This window comes from Panthera tigris, chromosome B1 (assembly GCF_018350195.1).
Source record: "Panthera tigris isolate Pti1 chromosome B1, P.tigris_Pti1_mat1.1, whole genome shotgun sequence".
NCBI classification, from domain to species: Eukaryota; Metazoa; Chordata; class Mammalia; order Carnivora; family Felidae; genus Panthera; species Panthera tigris.
This window is the reverse complement of record NC_056663.1, coordinates 165,474,093-165,500,197: the sequence shown is the minus strand read 5'-3', so window position 1 is coordinate 165,500,197 and position 26,105 is coordinate 165,474,093. Positions and strand designations below refer to the sequence as shown.

General features: G+C 35.9%; 1 protein-coding gene across 2 annotated transcripts in view; it reads right to left on the bottom strand.

Annotated features, from left to right (window-relative positions):
* Nucleotides 1–26,105, bottom strand: part of GABRA2 (gamma-aminobutyric acid type A receptor subunit alpha2) — a 120,921-nt gene that overhangs the window by 36,164 nt on the left and 58,652 nt on the right. For both annotated transcript variants that reach the window (XM_015534764.2, XM_015534763.2), the window contains exons 5-8: nt 14,786–15,006; nt 12,093–12,175; nt 7,475–7,618; nt 5,795–5,947 (exon numbers count right to left, since the gene is read on the bottom strand). In XM_015534764.2, the coding sequence (XP_015390250.1) occupies nt 5,795–5,947; nt 7,475–7,618; nt 12,093–12,175; nt 14,786–15,006 (601 nt within the window). The remainder of the gene's footprint in view (nt 1–5,794; nt 5,948–7,474; nt 7,619–12,092; nt 12,176–14,785; nt 15,007–26,105) is intronic.

Here is a 26,105-nt window from a genome sequence, read left to right as displayed (position 1 = left end):
AGAAATCTGTAGAACTAAGAAGAAAAATGAGCAATCCAAATATATCTTGTTTGGAATTTTAATTATTTCCTAATTACTCACAGGAGCTTTGAAAGCACAAAGCCTGAGTTATAAGGTTAAAATCACCCAAGTGCTTTCTTATTCTATTGGCAATAGGGGGCAGTTACCTCATCAGGAAGGGAGCTATGTTTGATTTTTATTAAGGTACATCCCCCAAAGATCTAGAACAGTGCTGATAAATAGATGCTCAGTAAGTATTTCGCTGGTGTTGAATGAATTGAGCATGAACACTCAGAGAAATATCAAAGAAGGCTTTTATCATCGCAAGATACACGGGCAGTTCCTTTGAAAAAAGATCTTTGAAAAATATCAAGCTGGCTCTACAGTCACAAAATAAATGCAATAGACAAAAACTGAACAGATAAAGCCCAATATAATGGAACAAAGTCTCTAATACCAAGGGATACATATTATACTTTCTTTTTTTTTTAACATTTATTTATTATTGAAAGACAGAGACAGGCAGAGCATGAGCATGGCGGGGGGGCGCGCAGAGAGAGGGGGAGACACAGAATCTGAAGTGGGCTCCAGGCTCTGAGCCATCAGCACAGAGCCCAACGCGGGACTCGAACTCGCCGCGAGATCATGACCTGAGCAGAAGTCAGATGCTTTACCGACTGAGCCACCCAGGCACCCCCATATTGTAATTTCTATTCCTATGCCTACTATCTTGTTTGCTCTATTTTCTTTTTTGTTTTAATGTGTATTTATTTGGCGGGGGGGGGGGGGGGCGTGGCAGAGAGGGAGACACAGATCCGACTCCAGACTCTGTTCTTATTCTATTCATAGCATGAAGCCAGATCTCAAAGGTTGAAAAATTTGACTTCTGTCTCTCAGGGCATATTAATTTCTTAACTGTGATAGTTTTTAACCTGAGTGGGTTATCCATCACAGAAGGCCTTACAAGCATGAGGAGGGCAGATGATTTAAAGATCTCTCACTAGCTTGTAAACCCGACTATGAATTCAGAGACAGAGATCTGAAGAGGTTAGAGTTTGGCTTAGGTATCTGCTCTGTATCAGTCAGATGATGATGTTCAGATACAGATAGAGGCAGAAAACAGGGAATGGTGGAATGAAGGTGGAGTAGGATGGCTACGCAGCTTTCAAGTTCCACTGAAGCAAGACATCAGATTTTTGTTCATCTTCTACTTGTGCACACGCACATAACACATACACTCACACAGGATTATATTTATTACAAAACTTTACACAGAATAATTTGTAGAGATAATACTAAAAATGTTCTTACCACCTAACGGTTTTAATTGATACGAACATCTGACTTTTGGATGGATCCCTACATCTTTAGTGTAAATAATTCACATAAAGTGTACACATTCAAATATAGCCTGGATTCTTTTTTTACAAATGTATTTTTTTTTCAACGTTTTTTATTTATTTTTGGACAGAGAGAGACAGAGCATGAACGGGGGAGGGGCAGAGAGAGAGGGAGACACAGAATCGGAAACAGGCTCCAGGCTCCGAGCCATCAGCCCAGAGCCTGACGCGGGGCTCGAACTCACGGACCGCGAGATCGTGACCTGGCTGAAGTCGGACGCTTAACCGACTGCGCCACCCAGGCGCCCCTGGATTCTTAATTTTATACATGTTAACTTTCACAACCAATCTTTAAAAGCTTTGGTACATTTGATATACGCCAACCTAGCAACCTGGACTCTAACACATTCCATTGATTCAAAGTTAAATATTTATTCATGTATATATCTCTCCTGTATATTTAATTGGAGTCCTGTTGGCCTCTTTTAATGTATACATCTATGTCATTTATACTATGAAATCTGTCTTTATTTGCCTCAATTTATTTTCTTCACAACCTCTATTAAACAAATACTTCATCATTCTATTTTATCTGACACATATTTACATATAAATTTAGATCCTTCTGGAATATTAACTCAGTAACAATTATGTAATTTTATCCTAAATGTTTTTTCTGTATTACTTGTGCTCTGAAAATCATGCACCTTTATTGTTTAAACTATCTGAATGGAAGTTTTCTCTTATTTTTTGCCACATCATTTTTTTTTCTGCTTTTGACTCAAAAATTTGCAATTTTTGAAATAGGTATCTGAGAAGATACTTCTGAGTCTAAATCCTTGGAAATCTTTGATGTGCTCATTCCTTGCTGTTTTTTTTTTAATACGTGACTTTTAAAAATTATTTTACTAAGGTGAAATTCATATATATATATGTATATATACATATATACATGTATATATGTGTGTATATATATAATTAATATATATATATAATATATAATTAACCATTTTAAAGTATACAATTCAGCGGCATTTATGCATTCACAGTGTTCTGCAAACCACCACCTCTCTCTAGTTTCAAACCCTTTCATTACCCTAGAGGAACATCCTGTTCCTATTAAGGAACAACCAACCCCCCATTTTCCCTGCCTCCATTTACTGGCAACCACTAAATGTCGTCCATCTCTATGGATTTGCCTATTTGGGTAATTCTTATGAAAGGAATCATACAAAGACGTTTTGTGGCCACCTTCTTTCACTTAGCATGTTTTTTTTTTTTTTTAATTTTTTTTTAACGTTTTATTTATTTTTGAGACAGAGAGAGACAGAGCATGAACGGGGGAGGGGCAGAGAGAGAGGGAGACACAGAATCGGAAGCAGGCTCCAGGCTCTGAGCCATCAGCCCAGAGCCCAACGCGGGGCTCGAACTCACGGACCGCGAGATCGTGACCTGAGCTGAAGTCGGACGCTTAACCGACTGAGCCACCCAGGCGCCCCACTTAGCATGTTTTTCAAGTTCACCCATGTGGTAGCATGCTATCAGTATTTAGTCACTTTTATCGGTGAATAATGTCCCATTGTAAGTGTAAAGCATATTTTGGCTATCCATTCACCTGCTGAAGGAAATCTGTGTTGTTTCTACCTTTTGATTATTACAAACGATGCTGCTATAAACATTTGCATACAAGTTTCCATGGGAACAGATGTTTTTGCTAATCTTAGGTATATACCTCAAGGTGGAACCATAGGTCATATGGGAAAAAAATTCTATATTGAACTTTTTAAGGAAGTGCCAAACTACCGCCCACTGAGGTTACATCATTTTACATTCCCACCAGCAATACATAAGGGTTTCTATTTCTCCACAACATCACCAACACTTATTTCTTGTGGTTTTGTTTTCTTTTGTTTTGATAGTATTATTATTATTACCATCCCAATGTGTGTGAAATGTATTTTATTGTGGTTTTGATTTGTATTTCTTTAATGTCCAATGTTGTTTCACAGCATTTCATGTTCTTGTTTGCCATTTGTATACTTTCTTTATAAAAAAAAGCCTATTCAAGTTCTTTGTCCATTTTTTAAGTCTGGTTTTAGGGGTTGTTTTTTTTTGTTTGTTTGTTTTTTTTTTTGGAGTCTTAGAGTTCTTTATTAATTCAGGATATTAAATCCTTATCAGATATACAATTTGAAAGTATTTTCTCCCACATGTAAGTTGTCTTTTCACATTCTTGATAATGTTCCTTGAGGCACAAAGGTTTTCAAACTTCACGAATCCAATTTATTTACTTTTTCTTTGTCACTCATGCCTTTGGTGTCAAATCTAAGAATCCATTGCTAGGCTATGGTAAAGATTTATCATATGCTTTCTTTCAATAGCTTTATGGTTTTAGATTTTATGTTAAAGTTTTATATCCATTTGAGTTCACTGCTGTATCTGGAGTGAGGTAGGAGTCCAGCTTCATTTCTTTGTATGTGGTGGTCTTCTAGCTGCAGGTACCCTTGCCAAAAGTCCCTAGAGTGGTGTTAATACACTCAATTCACCGTGAATGTTTGTTTCTCTCTTGATTTTATTCTATTGATCTATATGCCTATCCTTATGCCACTACCACACTGTTTTGATTAATGTAGCTTTCTTTGTACTGTTTTGAAACTGGGAAATGTGTAGTAGCCAACTTTGTTTTTCTTTTTCCATATTATTTTGATTATTTGGAGCCTCTTATAATTCCCTATGAATTTGAGGATTGCCTTTTGCCATTTCTGTAAAAGAAGGCCATTGGACTTTTGACAGGTATTGAACTGAATCTATAGACCACTTTGGGGATTATTCCCATTTTAACAGTACTGTCTTCTAATCCATGATCATGTCTTTCCATGTACATGTCTAATCCATGTACATGTCTTTCCATTTAATTAGGTATTCTTTAATTTCTCTCAGCAAAGTTTTTTTAGTTTTTCAGTGGACAAGTCCTTCACCTACTTGGTTAAATTTATCCCTAGGTATTTTATTCTTTTTCAATGCATTGTAAATAGAATCATTGTCTTAATTTCCTTTTGAATGATTAATTGCTGGTGTTGAAAATCAAACCAATTTTTGTGCATTGATAATAAGAATAGCTAATATCATATAGCACGTATTAAATGTCAGTCATTGTTCTAAACATTTTGCATGCCTTCAAAATACTAAAATGAGTTGCTGTAGCCTGTTAAGATGGAGATACCTTGTGCTAGCCTGGGTTACAAGGCTCTTGTCATCTAGGCCTCAAACAATACTTCTATGTGTATGTATCTACACTAACACTGAAGAAGTTCACGGCAACTGAACACACTATGTGCTTCCATCCCTTGATGATATGGCACAGACTCCCTTTCTGGTAGGATTCCTGCCTAATTCCATCTGTCTGGGAAACTCCCATCATCCTTCAAGACTTAGCTCAAGTGTTAACTAAACTACTTAACCAGTTCTTTTAGAGAGGGTCCTTGCTGCTTTCTTGTAATAACTTTTATATACCTCTTTTATAATGCCTTAATCTTGTATCACCATTATCTCTTCTGCTTATTCTGTTGCCCTCCGCTATTACTGAACTAGTTGAATGCAGGGACTATATTTTATATGTATTTGAGCTCTAAGGCCTGGTACAATATCCAACAGAGTGTATCCTCAATAAAACGTTAAATGAATGAGGGGAACAAACACACAAAGGTAATCTACTTTGTGCAAGATGTGTTCAGCCTACTTCGATTCATCCAAAAAGCAGTAATTCCCCTGCATCGTTAAAATCAAGAAAATTACTTTATTAAACACACTAGTCGTAGTGAATGAGGGGTCTCTTTCTCTTTCTCTTCTTCCCTTTCTCTGTCTAACCTGAAATACAAAAATCATCTTTGTCCATCTAAAAAGAGAACAAAGCAGAAATAAACATAGAAAACCCAGAAATACAGTACTGTTATACTCCAAGTCAAAGCCTCTAAGAATATTCTCTTTATGCTAACATGGAAATAAATGATGAAAAGCAAAATGAAAAGAAGAGCAAACAGAGACGAAAGGAAGCAAACAATAAGAGACTCTTAAATACTGAGAACAAACTGAGGGTTGATGGGGGGGTGGGGGAGAGGGGAAAGTAGGTGATGGGCCTTGAGGAGGGCACCTGTTGGGATGAGCACTGGGTGTTGTATGGAAACCAATTTGACAATAAAAGAAGAGCAAAACAGAAAGAAGGCTGAATATATTTCCATAAAATCTGAGTAGTGTTTATATCTCTTATTAACAGGGTGGCACTGACTCTGTATTTAACTCTCTGAGCCTCAGCTTCCTCACCTCTAAAAGGAGCGGATATGCCCAGCCCCACACACCACAAATTACTGGTGTGAGTATCAAGAGAGATAATGCCTTTGAAAGTTTGCTACAAAACATAATGTGCTGTACAAGAAAGTGTGTAGTTATTCACTCACCGAACACAGTTCTTGCAGGAACAGATTCTCTGTTAAGCCAGAATGACACTTGGGAGAGAATGACAGTCATGATGCAAGGCAGATAGGTCTGAATCACAAAATACCCAATTTTTCTTTTCAAGTGGAAATGAGCTGTCATTACGGTATATTCACCTAGAAGAAAAATTTAAGAAGCTTAAGGAACTGTAATAGTCAATAGTTTGAACATTTTGGAAATGGAACAGATTTGAGAAAGAACAGTCCCTGATTTAAAAAAAAAAAAAAAAAGAATTTATCACATATACGCCATGAAAAGTATAAACCTTTAAATGCCTCTTTAGCATAGCAAGGATTTTTAAAAGTGAATTTTAATATTACCAAGAAACTTGCACTACATGCCTGAGGTACGGCATTTCTCTTTCTCTCCAGGTCATGCTTGTTGACCAAGAGGATACAGGATGCACAAATGCTCTCTGATCATGAATTATCTTACTTGCTCAGGTCTCTTATCCCCACTGATACCAACTTCCAGTCTCTGCTCTGATTGTTCTAACTCTCCGGCTTTTTAAAGTGCCAGTCTCTGGTCACATCTCCAAAACTGACCCGGTCTTTTGGCCCAAATTTTCCACTTTTGACCCTGTCACCCATTCTGATTGTCTCAATGTTGTATGTGTACTCTAATTCACTACCATTATTTCTATCCAGTCCTGAGAGCTACCTTCCTTTCTGGTCTCTGAGGTTACACCTGACAGATATACAATCATTAGTTCAACGTGACTGCTTTTTCTTAGATGAGTGTGGCCCTTAGAAAAGGCATCAGCTTGGGGCACCTGAGTGGCTCAGTCGGTTAAGTGTCTGACTTCGGCTCAAGCCATGATCTCATGGTTTGTGAGTTCAAGCCCTGCATCAGGCTCTGTGCTGACAGCTCAGAGCCTGGAGACTGCTTCAGATTCCGTGTCTCCCTCTCTCTCTAACCCTACTCTGCTCACGCTCTGTCTCTCTCTCAAAACTGAATAAACGGTAAAAAAAAATTTTTTTTAAAGAAAGAAAAGGCATCAGCTTTCCCATGCAGGCCAGTAGTAATTATCCAGAAATCGAGAGTTGAATAGTCATAAATTATCCAAAATAGGACGAAAATAATTAGAAAACTGGGGAAATTGTAACACTGTTTGAGGGTAAAATTGTCTTGTCTGAAAAGACATGCACTTTTTGAATTGGCAGTATATTTTAGACCACTGTTTCTAAACTTTGTGCACACCTCCTTGGAATCTCCTTGGAATCTTGTTAAAATGCAGATCCAGACTTAGTAGGAAGTCAGGTCTGAGACTGTAAATATCTAACAAGCTTCTACAATCTGTGCTGCTAGTTCTTGAGCCCAGGAGCAAAAGTTGTTAAGCAAACTAACGTATTTCCAATGACTTCAACCCATCAATTTTATTATAAACGTGCTTTTTTGCAGGGGGCACCTGGGTGGCTCAGTTGGTTAAGCGTCCAACTTCGGCTCAGGTCATGATCTCACAATTTGTGAGTTCCAGCCCTGTGTCGGGCTCTGTGCTGACAGCTCAGAGCCTGGAGCCTGCTTTGGATTCTGTGTCTCCCTCTCTCTCTGCCCCTCCCCAACTCATGCTCTGTCTCTCTGTCTCAAAAATAAATAAACATCAAAAAAAAAAAGTTGCTCCTTTTTAGGCTCATTTTACTAACCTGTACTGGATTTAATTGTCTCCTTCCCAATTGATTGGCCCAGAAGATCATATTGATTTAGCCTGGAACCATCAGGAGCAACTTGCACTGAATCAGATGCATTGTAAGTCCAAATATAAGTGACTTCTGAAGTGGTATATGCATCTGTAGAAAAAAAAAATTAAGCACTTTAGTTAAGAACCATCAACAAAGTGCAACATCAAAACTTATATATTACATAGAAACACTATTTATTATAAAACTTGATATTTATAGATAATATTTTATAGAGTAAAAAAAAGCCTTTGAAATTTACAACTTTCAATATGAAGAATGTTGAAGCAGATCAAGAGAGAAAATCATGACCGCAGAGTATTTTCATTGCAATCACTTTGAGAAGTGAACAGCAAATATCTCTTCAGAGCTTACAAAAATCACTGAGCCCTGAGATGGTTAAAATATCTTCCATAATTCCAAGGCAGTAGATGAAGACATTGTAATAAATAGCTTTTAAATACCCAAAGTCCATTTAAATGGCTTGCTTCGAAATAGCAATAGCAATCTCTTACGAAATAACATTTATAATTCAAAATGATAGCACTCTCTGGGCATAAAGGTAACTTATTACCATATGAGAATACTGATGAATTGCATTGTATTTAGTTTAAGGACTGTTTTTGTAATTAGTTTTGTAAGTTTTTCTTCAAAACCTTTCCCTGGTTAAGAACTAAATGACTTGGCTCTCATGATTCAATGCATTTCACTAGAAGAATGAGAACTAGTTATTGCAGAACATGTAAAATAAATCAGAATGCCATAATCTCATCAAGATATATGTACTCCTTAAAAGATGTTCATTTTAAAATCAATGCACATAGATCTCACTGGACTATACTTTCATAGCATCCCAGTTAATTTATGGACTGGCAATAGACAAAACATATACAGACCCGGTATAACCTTCTGATTTATTTGGCCAAAGATACAGAACTTAGCAGAAGTTAGATGATTCTAGTGCTGGAGGGCAGGCAGGATATCTTGTCTTAGCCTTTCTCTGGCCCCAGCATTTCCCCTGTAGCTGTTATGACCTCTCCATGAAGATAGTCTCTCCAGCAGTTGAATTAACAGATAATTATTGTTATACTACTGACCTGTTGAAGAACTTCTATGTACTTTTGCTCATGGGAATGTTTTAGAAGCATTAGTTACTCCTGGTTCTTGAGCAAACCTCAGCATTAGAGTTACTTGTCAATTGGAAGAGAGAAAGGATTAGCTGTCTCCAGCAATATCCCTGCCCCTAGCTCTCTGGGATTCCGGAAAATTCATTTACATGCCATCGACAAGTTTTCTAGTTTGATAACATTGTTCTGGGATGACCCTGCTACCTACGTTGATCCAAGGTCTGAGATAACAAATAAATTCACACTTAAGCATCAGTAACAATAAAGTGAATGTTTATGAGTTTGCATCTTATTTTCTGTGTGGTCTTTAATAGCATACTACAATGTTGCCTGGTTTCTGAGTGTTACTACTAAATGTTAGTATCAGTGAAATACTCTTTTCACTGTTTCCATATTCACATATATCCATAATTATATTATATTCTGTGAACCAATATTTGAAATAGGATTCTAAACATATATATATGTCTGTATATCTTTGTATGTGTGTGTATACACATTTAATAGCAGTTATATTCCTATAGTTGGCATATGAATTCTAGTTACTCTAAAGTCTAAGTCTGTATTAATTTCAATTAATCACTGATGATTCTGCTATTATGATTAAATAAGTAACATTGGTAATGTGGATAACTAGCAATCCATTTGCAGATCATCAAGTGGCTTGTTTTGTTTTCCCCATGAATATACATCAATAGTTGTGAATATTAATAAATTATGAAGTTTTCTTACGTGTAATCATTCTACTTTTGAATTATGATGTTTAACATTTAAACATCAATAAGAGAAAATAACACCCTACAAGTGCAGTGACACTTTTGAGGAACTAGTGAGACACTGAAGGGCTGGGACTCTATCTTGCTCATGTCTACACTGCTTGCACCTGGCACAGAGGCTGTCACCCAGAAAAAGTTCTTGGTTCATTCTTGCTAGATTGATCAATAAACTCGTAATATTTTCTTATGCTATTTAATTTTACAGAAGATGGAAATCTGCATAGGAGCCCAAGAATCTGTTAAAGAAAGTGACTGATACTTCCCATGTGTTTCATGAAAAAGCAATGATAGCATTTCATTAGTCAGACAGGAATATGGTTTTTAGAGACTGGTGAGAGAACACAAAGCAGAAAGTTATGAAAGACCAGAAAGGCATTCCTGGCCCACAAACACACATATAAACCAGGAGACCATTGCAGTGTTTATCAGTAAAGTGTAAAAAAGGAGAGAAAGATAGCTTGTTTTACACATTTTACTATAAACTCTATCTCTAAATTGGATTTTCATTAAATAATTACATTTAATTCTGGTAACTAGCCCATTTTTGAGTCCTAATCTGCATTAAACATCAAATGCACATTGACTTGATTCTGAATATTTGATAACCAGAAAAAAATCCCCAAATTATTTTTAATTATTAACTTTTATCCCAGAAGATGATTTACAATCTCCTTTGGACTAATGGACAGAATATATCCAGACTCCCATTCAGGAACTTTTAAATAGCAAGAAAATGTATAAAGAGGTAAGGCAACAGAAATAAGGCAAAACAAAAATGAATTCAAAATTGTACATTTATACAAAAGATGCTTCTTTAATTTGAGGACAATGATAAGTTTCCATAAATTCTATCACTTTAGGGGAGACAAGGGGGCTTGTAAGCAAGAGAGGAATAAATAAATGGCTGTTTCTGCCAAAATCTGTTGTGCCAACATTTTAAGGTTTGGGTTGGTTTGTTATACCATGCTTAATGTCCATACTTTTAACACTTATGGATCAGGCACCTACTATCGTCAAGGATCAGTAAAAGAATATACAAATTGTTCATTCAAAGTGTCAGAAAACAAACATGAATAAAATGAAATCCAAAAGCAATTACTTAGAGAATGCCTAACAATAAACTTTGCGTGTTGTCAGTATCACTTTGAGATGGAGAAAGCCATGTTCTCAAGCATGCAATATTTCACTACTCTGTGGACACACTACAGGGGATTTTTAAATTTAATTTAACATATTTTTAAGCATATTTATTGCATATGCAAAATGGAGACATCAAATCATTTATATTTGGTGCCTTAATGGTACTGACTTGCCCAGTGAAAAATTCCTTCCCCTCTTGAGCCGTTGCTGCATTTTGAATAAATCCTTTCCTTGGTATCAAGCCTTTTCAATTTTCTCTTTAATGCCATTTATGTAATGCAAATGAGGTTTTCTCTGCTGCATCTGCTGTAGTTTTTTCAGCATCATGTTTATGTTGTATAACATGATTGACTATCTTAAATAATTTTGGAAAAAATGCCAGTATTGAAGTGATGGTTTCCATGACAATAAAAGAAGGCTTTGTACTTAAAGAAGAGAGTCTCAAAGAAAATTGAAAGCTGACACCTTTTGTCAGAATGAACAGAACAAACGAGATTGAACTTCTCAATCCACAAGACTGTGGTCATCAAAATAATTAGAGGAGTTTGCATTCATATTGGCTATCTTTCTTCCCTTTTCTTTCACTTGATACAGTCTGTAGGGTAAAGGCACTTATTCAATCATGCATCTTTTTAACCAGGTGAGAGCACTTCATTTCTATTCAAGGGAATGAAAAATCAAAAGGTGCCCTGAATGGACAAAGATGGGGATACCTGAAAGAGCAAGGTAGGTTTCTGAAAAGCTTAGGTAATGGGACAGGCTAACACAAGAGAGAAGCTGTGACAGTCCTCTCCATGAATTTATCCCAAACCTGCCCTAAATGCTTTGTGGGCCTTGGGAGATGATTTGACCTTCCCTCTTTTCAATTATTCCAGCAGAGTGGATGCTTCTGCTTGACATACAAGATATAACCTCAGTGACCCAGAGAATAGCCAAATACACAGAGCCTTTTCTGAAATATTTCATGTACACAGACGGTGCCTGCATGCAGCAATCCAACTGCATCATCCCCTTCAAATTTATTTTAGGAAATTAAAAAAAAATTACTTCCATTTAGTTGAAAAGTAGGAAGATAATTGCACAGATCCAGCTTCTGTGCCTGCCATTTGCAACACGCTGATTATTGCTTTAATAAACAACAGAATCTAACCCTTACCATTCATTCCTAGTTATCAAAAAAAATTATTTTTGCATTTTTAGTGTGCTGGAACTTGGAAAAGAAGGTAAATGATATGGTCTGGACCTTGACAAGGAGCTACTAGACTACCTTTTCCCATGTATAAAAACACATGATGTTCTTTATCAGCAGTAAAACAAGGGATAATTTAAACACCATGATTAAAATATAATGACATTTGAGAGTACAATAGGGCTAGCAAATTAGTTCCTTGAGGGAAATCAGCAAGTCTTTTACTTCTATATCTTTTTGGGTAAATATTAAGCATTTCACAATACTAGAAGAAAAACTCTACAGTTGAGCATTGCAGCAAGCTCTCCTTGATTATATAGACCCAAAATATGTACCTCCATCCCCATACTTACAGCTGCCAAATTTCAGAGGACACGAATGAGCATCCATAGGGAAATCCTCCAAGTGCATTGGACATTCAGCTTGAACTGTAAGCCTAAAAGTGAAAATTTCACTCTTTGTTTAAGTAAATTGGCAAGTGACGACAAATCACTCCCTACTGTTGGGAACAGCATCAGTGATGAGGTGGGATCTTCATTAGAGCATTGTATTAGGCTAATTCACGTTGAAATGTTTTTGTTCTTTCACTTTTAGGTGATCCTTCAGAAGACATTAGCATATACAAAATCTGAGCTCAAATAACAATATTTATTTACAAATATTCTTAACCAATTTGTACTCTGTGATTTGTTAAGAAGAAGATATATATATATATATATATATACATATATATATATGTATATATATATATATATTTGAAGGGCTATTTGCACAATAACATTCACTATTAACATTTGAAATCCTAGAGAAAAAAAATAAAAGAATCTGTATTATAAAAAGAACACGACTTTCACCCATCAGCTCCTCAGCAACCACAGAGCAAAACTGATACAAGAATTCAGTATCGGCTCACAGGAGCTCCCTTCAAAAATATGTAAAATGAGTATCACATACTACATTTAGGTACATGAATTTAAATGTAGAAGTAGAAAGAGATACATATATAACTGTGCCTCCTAGAAATATCTTGTTGAAATTAGACTATTTGCTAAATTATGGACACATATTGTTAAATATTTTTTTCTGCATCTACATGATCACATTAAAGAGTAATCACGGCAAACTTGCTATAAAGAAAACTATCAATTATTCCATGTCTCACATAGGTAAAGTGTATAGAAAAGGTATTAAATTGAACTTATAGAAGACTCTTATCACAATAAAAAAATGTGGCCAACAACTTAATTATAGTTTATATACTTCTAAGTGAGTATTTAAGTAGAACTCCATGCAATATTTTCCAAAACTGTGTGTTCTCTGCCAATTATTTGTTTAAAGCCAAAATTTCCAGTCATTGGATTAATCCACAGGAATGATCAAAGTGTACGTTCAACAGGGGTAATGCATCTGTATTACAGGATTCAGAGAGAGAGGCAGAGAATAGCTAGCATCTCTGTGTTAGGCAATGGTCATTTAGTGAGTCCTTAAGAGTTTCTTCTTTAAAGATGAGAACTCTATGATTGCCCCTTCTTAAATAATTTACACAACTGAAATCCACCACTTAACATTTCATATGAAATAATATTACATAAAATGTCTCAAATATATGATTAATCTATATTTATTTAGTTAAGTTTATTTATTTTGAGAAAGAGTGCAAGTTGGGGAGGGGCAAAGAGAGAGGGAGAAAGAATCCTAAGCAGGCTCTGCATGGTCAACACAGAGCCTGACACGGGGCTTGAACTCACGAATTATGAGATCGTGACCTGAGCCAAAATCAAGAGTCAGATGCTTGACCGACTGAGCCACCCAGGCACCCATGACTAATCTGTATTTAATGCTGATAGTTACCAATGCTTCAAAGCCTTTATTAAACATTTACATTTTAGATTATACACCACTTAATTAGATTTGTGATTGTTTTGCTATATAAGTAACTTATTTTAAAAGATTAATTCATGAGAAGAGTTTAATGGAATACTTGCTAAAGTCAACAGCTATATATTTCTTTATATGATTTTCGAAAGGTTGAATCACATAAAATTGACACTACACGATATTATTTGATTTACAAGATGGCAATTCAGATTACTTAATGTATGTGCTTATGGTACCTGTAAGCCTTATTGAATAAAAACTACCTCTTTAAAAATATTTTTTTCTTTAGAGTAACTTCTATAAGGAGGACCAAAATATTAAGTAAAAGTTTGCTTAAAAAAAATCACTTAAAATTTTGATGGCATATCTGATGAAATATTAAAAATAAAATTACAGGTTGGTATAAAGGAAATTTTAAATCACGATATTTAAATTCCACTTAATTAAAATGTAGTGTCAAAAAGAAATAGCCAAAAATAATCAATTCGTCTTCTTCTTTATTTTTATTTTTATAATTAATTAATTAATTAATTTATTTATTTATTTTGGTGCATGCTGCGGAGGCGCAGGAGAGGGAGAAAGAAAGTCTCAAGCAGGCTCAATGTCTAGTGAGGAGCCTGACCCAGGGCTCGATCTCATAACCATGAGATCGTGACCTGAGCTGAAACAGTCTGACACTTAACTGACTGAGGCACCCAGACACCCCAAAAATAATCAATTCTTAATAATTAAGGTAATGTTTAAGCTTTAACACTAAGATGAGAATCAATCGCATAAATACTATTTTACCTTATTTTAATATCCAGGGATTTACAAAGCATACTATAAGTACTTCCATAATCTGTTATAAAAATGTTCAACTTGTGCTAATACTTGATGACTAGGTTGGTTGGTTGTTAATACATAGATTTCTTAGTATTTAAATTTTTTTTGATGCTTATTTATTTTTGAGAGAGAGAGAGAGAGAGAGCATGAGTTGGGGAGGAACCGAGAGAGAAGGAGACACAGAATCCGAAGCAGGCTCCAGGCTCTGAGCTGTGAGCACAGAGCCTGATGCGGGGTTTGAACCCACCAACTGCGAGATCATGACATGAGCTGAAGTCAGAGGCTCAACCGACTGAGCCACCCAGGCACCCCTAAATGCAACATATCAAACTTAAAAACATACCTCATTGTGTACAGCAGAGTTCCATCATCCTGGATTCGAAGAAGCTTATTTGGCATTGTCATATTATGAGCTACTGATTTTTTCCCATTATGAAAGAAGGTATCAGGAGTCCAGATTTTGCTAGCCATTAAATTGTTGAGTCGAAGAATGTTCATTGGGCCTTTAAATTTTAACCGTTCATCTTTCCATTTTTGTCGAAAGAAAACATCAATTGTATATTCCTGAAATATAAAGTATAATTCTTTTGAAAATAATAAATGTTTCAGATACAAGGACACTATAAAATTCCACCAAAAATAATATCAATAGTTTATAAAGAGGGAACACTATACTGACAGAAGTTTTGAAAGGTTATTTCTTTATCAATAAATGTTGACACTTCACAATGGGATAAGTATTGTGTTTATACAATTAGCTACATATTACTATTAAAAGAAAAGAATAAATCTATCTGGCTTCTTTAAACTGAACAAGGTTTTAAATGGTGTTACTGCATCCTATAGTTTCCAAGTATAGGAAAGGGGGCATGTTTGGCCAGGGTCTGGGTGATTATTCTAAGTATTTATCTCAAGGAAAAGCAGGTGGCCTTCTTAGTAGCTCCCCCGCCCCCCAAAAAAAGAAGGAAAAAAGAAACAACTATTAAACACACTGTCAAATCTGTATGAGTCATCATCTGCTGTTGCCAAAGGAACTATAAAATATCATATTTCTTTTTTAATCTTAAAAAATGGTGAGATACAGTATTGCTAGCAAGAAGTATTAGGGGATGATTATTTCAACAGAATTTATTTTATAAAATTAGTCATAAAAAACATACATGACAAGTTATTGGAATACTTAAAATACAAATATTTTGGAGATAAACTCCCTCAGGTTGAAACGTACTTTTAAATATTCATACAGACCAGCTAGTGATCGATTCCTATATTATGATTCTCTAACACTTTAAGTTAGCTTAATCAAGCTCTTTCTTGCCCTCTCTCTTTCTCATTCCTCCACTCCCTGACTTCCTCTCTCTCTCTCTCTGTACAAGAGGTACAATTCACAATTGTGATTAATACTGACAATCTTTAGATATTAAAACTTTTGTCAATATATGTTTGTGCAAACTCACATGATAGATCACCAAAGTGTTCAATTACACAGCCGAGACTGGAAAATCAGAAACTGTCTTTTGAGCCCAAAGCCACAGTCATCACATTTGAAATTAACACCTTAGCAATTGGCAGTTTCACAAACTACAATTATGCGTGTAAAAAAGGATAGATGAAAAAGGCCATCTACTTATGAAAATATCAAATCATTTGTACAAACCTTAATCAAACAGATGATTCTCAGTGAACTCTCAAAAACTGAATGGATGAAGACAGTAAGTATCAGCCATAGGTCATGACATACGAACAGAAAATAAGGAGAGGCTCTGGGCTGTGTCCCTGATCCTTAGGAGAAAATTTCACGGTTGAATTGATGCATTCAGTGAGTCCTTTCTTAAAAATATTTAATTTCATATAGGTGTAACTCAATTTTTTTAAGGAAAGATTTAGATTAAGAGATGAGTCTTTGTTATCTTAAGTTTTTCTAAACGTGTTTCTTTCCAACCACGTTCCATCAAATCCAAGCCTAACGTGAATACATAGGATATTTACTTGTTCAGGCAAACTGAATGCATTTTGTAACTTTTTATAAAACATCAAATTCAGATTTTCCATTTCTGTAAAATTAGGATAGGTTTTATCTGTTTCAGAAGCTATTTCTATGGCAATCATTTCCTGCAGATCTAACACATAGGAGATATGTAAGCTTTATACACAGTAAGTTTCAGGTGAGTTCTTTTTAAAAACTGCTTTCGGGAATACTGTTCGTTCCTGAGCATTCATGGTGTCCCAGGTGTGCCTGCCAACCTCTTAGAGAGAGCAATCTCTGACTCTTTCTCCCCCGCCCCACCCTAACCAGGCGTTCGTGTTATATTGCAGGCAATTTTAATAACCCACACTACCAGGCCTCACCTAAAGCAAGTTTCCTACCTGCCTGAGTGGGGAACTACTCACAACCACATTCCCAGTCCCTTGAACACCTGGAAAATACCCAGTCAGCTATCTGTGTATCTTCATTACTCCTAAAGCTTTCCATTACTTTCAGATCCCATACTGCAACTGTATGTTTCTTCCTCCCAACAAGCTTGCAAATCTTCACAAAAGGCACCATGGCTTTCTTTTGTGTATTATCTTAGCTTGTCTTCAGACATATGCAAGAGTGTAAAGAATATCATAAACATCTTGGAACCATCACCAGCAGAAATGCCATCACAAATATTATTGAAGCCTTCTTTCTCGTTTCTTCCTCCTCAATCACATTCCCCTACTCCCTGAGGAAACAATTATCTTGGATTTGGTGTTTATCATTCTCCTACACGTGCTTAAAATTTTATTACATAAGTGTATGTTTCTGTGTCACATTTTTAACACTTACGTAAATGGTATTATACAGTGCATACATTTCTGACACTGACTTTTTAGTCATATTACTGAAATCCATTCATGGCAATGTATCTTGTACTTGGACTCATTTTCATTGCTACATAGCATGACTTTTCAAGACTACTTCACAATATTCATCCTGTTTCTATATTCTTTTTTTTTTCTATTTCCAAACTGTAACTACTGCAAAGCAATACTGCCAAGAGCCTTATTATACAACGCTTTTAGGACAAAGGCCCCAGAGTTACTCTAAGCCAGAGGTTAGCAAACTTTTCCATAAGGGGCCAGTAAGTAAACATTATAGGCTTTATATATGGTATCACAACCACCCAACTTTGCTACTGTAGTGTGAAAGTCCTCACAAATAGTACTTAAATGAGTCAGTGTGGCTATATTCCAGTAAGTCTTTATATATAAAAATAAGTAACTGACAGAATTTGACCCATGGACCATGGTACGCCACCACTATTCTAGAATAAATCTACAAGTAGTATTACTAGAATGTACTATATGTGCATCCTCAACAAGATATTTTCTAGTTGAAATCCTAGAAGTCTTGTTTCTGTACAACCTGGTATAAACAGAAATGTTTCATTTTAGCCATTAAGATTCGTGTGAATGGTTCATAGTGCTACCATTCTGTATTAATAATGAAATTTACCACATTTTCGTATGTTTATTAAGTACTCTAGTTTTCTCTTTTATGAAGTGTTCATTTCATTTACTCAACTTCCTTTTAGGTTATCTTTTTCTTATTGAGTTATAGAAATTATTTACATTATATATTTTATTAAATATACTACTCAGTAAGAATTATACTAAGATTATAAAGATATACAAGTATCACAAATATATCCCTGTACATTTCCTCTAAAGATAAAAGTTCTGCTTTTTAAAATTTAGGTCCTGGAATTATTATGTGTCACATGAAACAGATTCTACTTTGTTTGTTTTCAAATAGAAAACAACTTTCTAGTTCATTTCGTGACTGTTCCATCTTTCCCCATAGATCTGCAATGGCATTTCTCTCATGTATATAGTGTGCATGTAGGTATGAAAATGTTTCTGAGATTTCTCTTCTTTTCTATTGTTTGTCTATCCAAGCATCAATTCCAAAGCCATGATTGCTATAGCTATCTAGTAAGCATAATTAATAGTATTTTCATTATTATTCAAAGACATTTTATAATTTCCATTATGTCTTTCCTTTTTCTATATGTAGGAGATAATGTGTTTTTATGTTTCCAAATGTGTTGGTTTCTTTTATTTATATTTTTTGTCATTGATGTTTAATTTTACTGCATTTGTAACAGGAAACTATGTTCTGAAGATACCATTTCCAATTTATTAACAACATCTTGGGAGATCTTTTATTATTGAATCTGACCATCTCTGTCTTTTAATGGTTATTGAGCTCATTTACATATCATGTGATTATTAATATATCAGACATGTCCCCAGGCTATACTGTTTTGAGCAGTGACAAAATGATAATTATGATGGCACCCCTAATATAGATATTCTTCATGATTGATGAAAATAAATAAGGAAAAAAAACTCTAGAAAATTAACCATGAAAGAATACACATACACACACACACACATACACACGTAGAAGAAAAGAAAATACCAAACTAAGAGAAAACTTAAGAACCATATGGTTCTTTAAGAACTTAAAGAACCACTTTATTTCATGTGACATATAACTTAAGATAAACAGTGTCTAATAGTGCTGAAAGATCTTGAGCTTAGTTTAGAAAAGAGTTCAGAAGCCAGAATGCAATGGGTTGAGAAATGAACAGAAGATACAAATGGGGGAAGCTTAAAGTACTCTCCCTACTCCTGAGTTTGTAAATGCCATTAAGGGAAATCAGTTTAACCATAAAATCTAGAGACTACTTAAGAGCAATTGGCTACTGCTGTGTAAGAAACACCTAAAATGCAGTAGTTTATAACAGCACCTATGTATTATTACCTCAGAAGACATGAGACCGGGAATCAGTTGATCTCACCTGGGCTCTGCTGATCTCAGCTGTTTCTGCTCCTGTGGTAGTGGCCACTGGCTGATCTAGGCTGCCACTGTGTAGGGCCACGGGGCAACTCAGCTCTGCTCCATGTGCCTCTAATCCTCCTGTAGGGGCCACAGGGCTACCTTGGGCTCATCTTTCTCATGACAGTGGCAGAAGTACAAAACGGCAAAACCCAATGCCATTTCAAGTCTTCACTTATGTAAGTACTGTCTCTTAACATCCCATTGGCCAAAGCAAGTCACATGGTTGAATTCAGTGACAAGTGTTATAGCAGGTCACCCTGTTATAGTAGGTCCACTCTCGATGGAAAGGCATTATACAGTTAAATGGAAAAAGATGTGTACATAAAAAGGAGTAAAGAGTGGGGGCTATGACTGCAACCTATCACACCAGCCCATGTGGGAGGAAATTAAAGGTTTTTATGAATGAATGAAGAATTTGAGAAAATCTGAGACTTTACTTCATTAGGGACTCTAAAGAAAGTTACATGGGCCTAATATCAGGGAGGCAGTTTGGTTTCAAGTCAGTAAATATAATACAATCAGCTGTATTGTAATAAATGAAGAGAGAGACTGTGAGCAGAAACAGGATATTCAGCTTAGAGCAGTGGTTTACAAAGTGGCGTATGTACATTCTTTTAGGTGTAAGAAGAAAATAGAGAATCCTTTTTTTTGTATAAAATTCTTATCCAAATCTAAGAAGTAAATGAAACTTTGTTAATAGTTCACATAGATAATAGCTAATAGATAATATAAGGAATGATATTGGCACTCTCAGTGCACCCATAAGCCATTCTATGGGAAAAGAAGGCACAGAAAATGGTCAAGTGATGTCTCATTCATTTGCTTGTAGTGCACTGTGATTTGGAATTGGGTGAATTTGCAAGTTACAATATCTAGTTTTGATTAAGCTAACTCTAATAAAAATATACAAGTGGCTTCAAAAAGTATTGCTACAGGATGCCATGGATTGAAGAAAAGACAAATAATCACACGAGCATAAGTGACAACAACAAAATCAGGGAGGTCAGTTCTGTGCTTAACCTGAGCTCTTCAGTAGCCACATAAAGACTGATGAACAAATCAATTCTAAAAAGAAATCTGCAAAAGCAAATTTATAATTATCAATGAGGCTATTTAAACTATGAGTTTATAGCCACTATTTTTGTTAATATGAAGTTTATTGTCAAACTGGTTTCCATACAACACCCAGTGCTCATCCCAACAGGTGCCTTCCTCAGTACCCATCACCCACCCCCCACCCCCATCAACCCTCAGATTGTTTTCAGTTTTTAAGAGTTTCCTATGGTATACCCACTATTTTTAATGCTAACATTCATCTTAAGCACATGCTGTACCCTGAAATACTGGTTACTGTGCCAAAAGGTTGGAAACAGCAAGTTGTTTTAAAAACTAAACATCCAGAACATAAGGACAAGCATCTAGAATTTCTGGATGAGTTTTTTAAAAATTGGCATAATGGTTCAGTAACTAATAGCTAATGATGTACTTCTTAAGTTTGAATTTATGTATCTTTTTCATTCATGAGTTATCAAAATATATATTAAAATATAAATTTAGAATCAGACTTTGATTGCTATTATTTTAAAGTACTTAAGAGGGGCGCCTGGGTGGCTCAGTCGGTTAAGCATCCGACTTCAGCTCAGGTCACGATCTCGCGGTCCGCGAGTTCGAGCCCCACGCCGGGCTCTGGGCTGATGGCTCAGAGCCTGGAGCTTGCTTCTGATTCTGTGTCTCCCTCTCTCTCTGCCCCTCCCCCGTTCATGCTGTGTCTCCCTCTGTCTCAAAAATAAATAAACGTTAAAAAAAAAATTAAAGAAAAAATAAAGTACTTAAGATACTTAAAAATAATAAAGTCCATTTAAACAGATTGCTAAAATATTATAAACAGCAATCTTAAATGAGAGCAAAAATAAATCTATTTTATTAATAAATATAACTATTTCTGAAATAATATATATTTTAACTTTATATTATTCCAATTTCTACTTTAGTGCTTATCTTACAATATTTCGTATGTTAATATAAAAGCATAAAGGTATATAAATATATAAATAAAAAGTTGATTCACTAGTTTTTGTGGTTTTGTTTTCTAAATTAAAAAGGCAGAGTAAGGAGATATTTCTTTTTTTTTTTTTAATTTTCTTAATGTTTATTTGTTTTTGAGAGAGAGAGAGAGAGAGAGCGAGCGAGCTGGGGAGGGGCAGAGAGAGAGGGAGACACAGAATCTGAAGTAGGCTCCAGGCTCTGAGCTGTCAGCACAGAACTGACACGGGGCTCAAATCCACGAACCTTGAGATCATGACCTAAGCCAAAGTCGGATGTTTAACTAACTAAGCCACACAGGCACCCCAGGAAATATTTCAATCAAATAATATTTATTGCATATCCACTAAGAAAAAAAGGATTTCCAAATTATTTGCATTTGAATATGCATATAAAATGCACATTCTCAATATATGAAAAAAATATTCTTGAAAGATTCCTTAAAATAAACTTCAGGTTTGCCATGAGTATGTGCTAACAGAGTAAATAATTGCTTGATTTGTGTGTACAAGAATATTGCCAGAAATACAAAACAATGCAATTTCTTCATACATCCTAAGACTCAGACCCATGAATTGAGATTCTAAAAGAAATAAACAATAACAAGATCAACTACAAAATCCCTCAAGTAATAAACAAATAACTAAGAAGCAAATTTAGAAAAAAACAAACAATTCACAAAGATGTAGCAGCATGCAGCTGTCCCATGGTCTATGCTCAGGAGACGTGAGCCTGACTGTGAGGTGAGACTGAGGAGTTGAAGAATCCACACACTTCAAGTATTGAAAAATTCTTTACAGGAAACTTAATCCAAATTCTTTTTCTTAGAGATGCAGTTATAGATAAATTGAGTCCACTTCCTGTTTCCAAGCTTGGTAGGGGCAGAATGTAGACAAGGATATAATTTCCAGTCCAATATTTTAACTACCAATAAGTATGGCTTCCATAATTTGTATTGCAAACAAGGAAGTCACTCTTTATTGCAGTTCATTGTATAAACAAGATTTCAAGACCACGTTAAGTCAGCGGAGGCAGCATATTTTTTAGTGCCTGACTACATTAATTATAAGTCAATGCATGTGGCCAATTTCTGAAGAATTATATCTACTCACTGAAATATAACCAAATCGCAAGGCTGCTCTTGGGGTGATTTCTCATTTACTTTGATTTAGTGAACGTATTTTAAAGTAGCAAAATTTATTTTATTTTACCCTTTTTGCTAATAAAGACTAGTCTCTTCTGAGTAAATCCAACCAGTGTATTTCCTCTATAACAAAGAAAAATGTGGTTTATGAAGCAGGTATATAGCTATTAAAGAAACGATACCCTTGGAACATATGGAATGGTTAAGCTCAAACACTTCAAGCTGGTACTCAAAAGGGTGTGAACAACACATGTAGCCCAGTATTAGCATTGCAAAAAATGCAAAAGCAAAACAAAACAAACAAAAAAAACCCACAAAAAAAAACAGAGAAGCTTAAGAACAGAGCAGCAGAGTGCCAATCAACCCCATTAATACAAGACCATAAAACTCTACTATGCAAGCTCACACAAACAGAGATTGCAGAATATCACAGCTACCGCGTCTTCTGACCACTGTGCAAGGAAGATAGATGTCTGGGATTTCTACTTGGAACCAGAGGTCGGGTAAGTTTCATGAAAAAATTAAAAACTGATACTGAAGATTCAGAATCTGATAGCGGATTGTTAAAATCTATCTAATTGAAATATTCAAAATGATTAATAGTTATAATAGTTAATTGCAATTCACTTTAATATAATGGTTTATTTAAACTTCACAATAACCTTATTAAATATGCTAAATATCCCCATTTCACAGTGGAAAATACTTCAGAAGCCATACTCATTAAAAAAGAGAGAATGGCAATTTTTGCACTCAATTATGCTTTCTAATACCACGCTCTTTTTGTTATACCATATATAAAAATAATCACTGGAGGCAGGACGTCACAGTGAAATTTCCATCTTTTTAGACCAATAAACAGATGAGAGTCACGGATTATGGAAGATTATAGGGAGAATTTAGTTGCAGAGCTGAAAATGAAGCTTTAGAATCTCTGCCAAAGTCTTCTTTCCACATTCAAAACTGACTTAAACATTAGATAAAAAGACAACAAAAATAATAAGTTAGGTAATATAAAATAGATGTTAAGAGCATGGGCTCTGAAGTCAGATTGATTAGGGTTCTTGACCTTGACCAGTTTATTTAATCTTACTATTTCAGTTGACTTATCTATAAAATGGTGATAATAATAAAACCTACTTCTTACAAGGATCAAGTTAAATAATATGTGTGAAGTTCTTAGAAACAGTTTGGACATCAGGAGGGGTAGCCTGATATGAATCACCTTCAAAATCTATTTCTCCCCCCATTCCCCAGACTCAACAAAAGGGCAGCGGGACAAGTAAGAGACACTCAGCAACAAAAGATCACGAAGTAAAGTGCCAGGGGCACAGGCTGAGCCACAAAAGGTCACAAAAAGCCCATTAAAGAATAAGCTACCTGTGTTTTGGTGTGGGGGGCAATAAAGAAGTAACTGCAAAGAAATCACAACTGTGTCCCATGAGAGAACCTGCATATGTCACCCACACAAATGGCACTAATTGCCAAGAGAGAACCACCAACAGAGTAAGCTGTAAGTGAAACATATTTTCCTCCTTTGTATGTCTCTTTCCCTTGCCCCAACTCTGGAAGACTCAGAAAGAAGAGAGGAAGAGCCTTTTGTCCATGGCACATGCCTTAGCTGTGAACATGGCTGAGAAAAGGGGAGATGATCTAACTAGCATAAAAGACTGATGTTTAAATCGGACTGTCTTGGACCCTTTGATATTTGAGTGAATGGAGAGCTACAGGGTACACTCAAGATATTGTCATGATGTGGGAAAAGGAGATCCAAAAATGAAGTGTTGGTGAGTTTGGTCGGTTGAATCTCTAAAGCCCTTGTGGGGGATGTCCAGATACTTTCTTCACAGCATCCAAGTCCCAGCATGATTTCTCCCTCCCTCTCCTCTCTAGCCTGGTGTTAAGCAGTCCCTCCTCCAACTGCACTCCGCCTGTAGCAATGCTGGATACTGCCTCTGATGTGCCATGTTCCACCTTACTACCCAAACTCACTGATGTCTGCTGCAGCGGCTTTTCCCTGCCAGTCCCTACATTTGGCCAACTTTGACTCCACACTGAGAACAAGGACTATGAACACATTCTTCAATGCTGTATCACCAGCATTTAACAAACTGCCTGGAACATAGGAAATAAACAACAATTAGTCCATGAAAGAGTGAATGAGAGACATCATTAGAAATGATATGTAGTTGAGGCACCTGGGTGGCTCAGTCAGTGAAATGTCCAACTCTTAATTTTGGCTCAGGTCATGACCTCATGGTTCGTGGGTTGGAGCGCAGAGCCTGCTTGGGACGGTCTGTCTGTATCTCTCTCTTTCACTCAAAATAAGTAAATAAGTAAAAATAAGAATAAAAAGAAATTAAAAGTAGCAACAAGGATTCTGGGCAAAAACAACTCTAAATCTATAAAGAGAAAGTCATCAGCAGACAGATGGTAGAAAAGCTCTCAGATATCTTGCAGCAACCAGTTACCTGCATGTGATACCCCAATCCTTAATTTCACAAGTGTGAAGTGTGCATGTTTACATGCGCGTGTCTGTGTAACTATATTAAAATAACCACAGTAGTCCTTTATTGTGTACAATAGTTGCATTTAGTTATGTTGGCACATCTCAAAAAAGCCATGCCATAACAAATGCTCTGGGAAAAGCGATCTACTATGTTTTAAAGTTTCGCTTGTGGATGGTTTTGCAGCTTTCTTTTTTGGGCAATTGGCTATAAGGCCTTCGTGATCTGGCTCTGAGTTCTTTTCTAGCCTCATCTCACCCCAAATCCCTTGAAGCATTCCAAGCTCTAGTCACACTGAATTTTTGCATTTTACTAAATTCAATCGGCCCTTCCAATTTATGCTAAAACTCTCCCCTCATTTGTCCTCTTTGGTTATGTTCTTTTCCTGGAAACCTTCTCAGATAGAGATATCCTATACCCACATCCCCTCTGCTCTATATTAATCCATAAGTACTTCAATAAAAGCGTGATCCCACTGTTCTAGAGTTGATAACTTTTCTTAGCTGTTTCCCCACATCACTGTGAACAACTTGAGGATAAGCACTGGTTATACTTAGGTATTTCAGCTCCCACACTGTGACAGACACAGAGCATGTACTTAGTAAATCTTGCTGAAATGAACAAACACAACTCATGCCTTGTAGTCACTCTGATGGTGGTAAAGAAGAAAGACATGTAAAGATTTTTATATTCCAGTATATAAAGACATAAAAACGTGTGAACACCCTGTGAAAGAACACAAGGACAAAAAGGACTGACCCTACTTGGAGTAGCCGACAGAGACACCAGAGAAGATGAAATTTGAGCTTGGCCTTGAATAAATGAAAGATCTCCAGTTGGCAAAGGAGAAGGGAAGCCTAACAAGAAAAGTGAAAAACATCTCCACGGAGTTGTTAAAGATAATAGCATGTTCAGAAAACAGTGAGAAGTTCAATGTGGTCTTTAAAAATAAAATCCTCACCAATAGTTATAATGCCTTACAGCTACTGCCCTCTGTCTCGCCTCCTCTCCTCAACCATGTTGCTTAAAAATGTTGCCTCCACAATTTCTGCATTTCCTCACCTCCCACACGCTCAACCCACTGCAATCTGGTTGC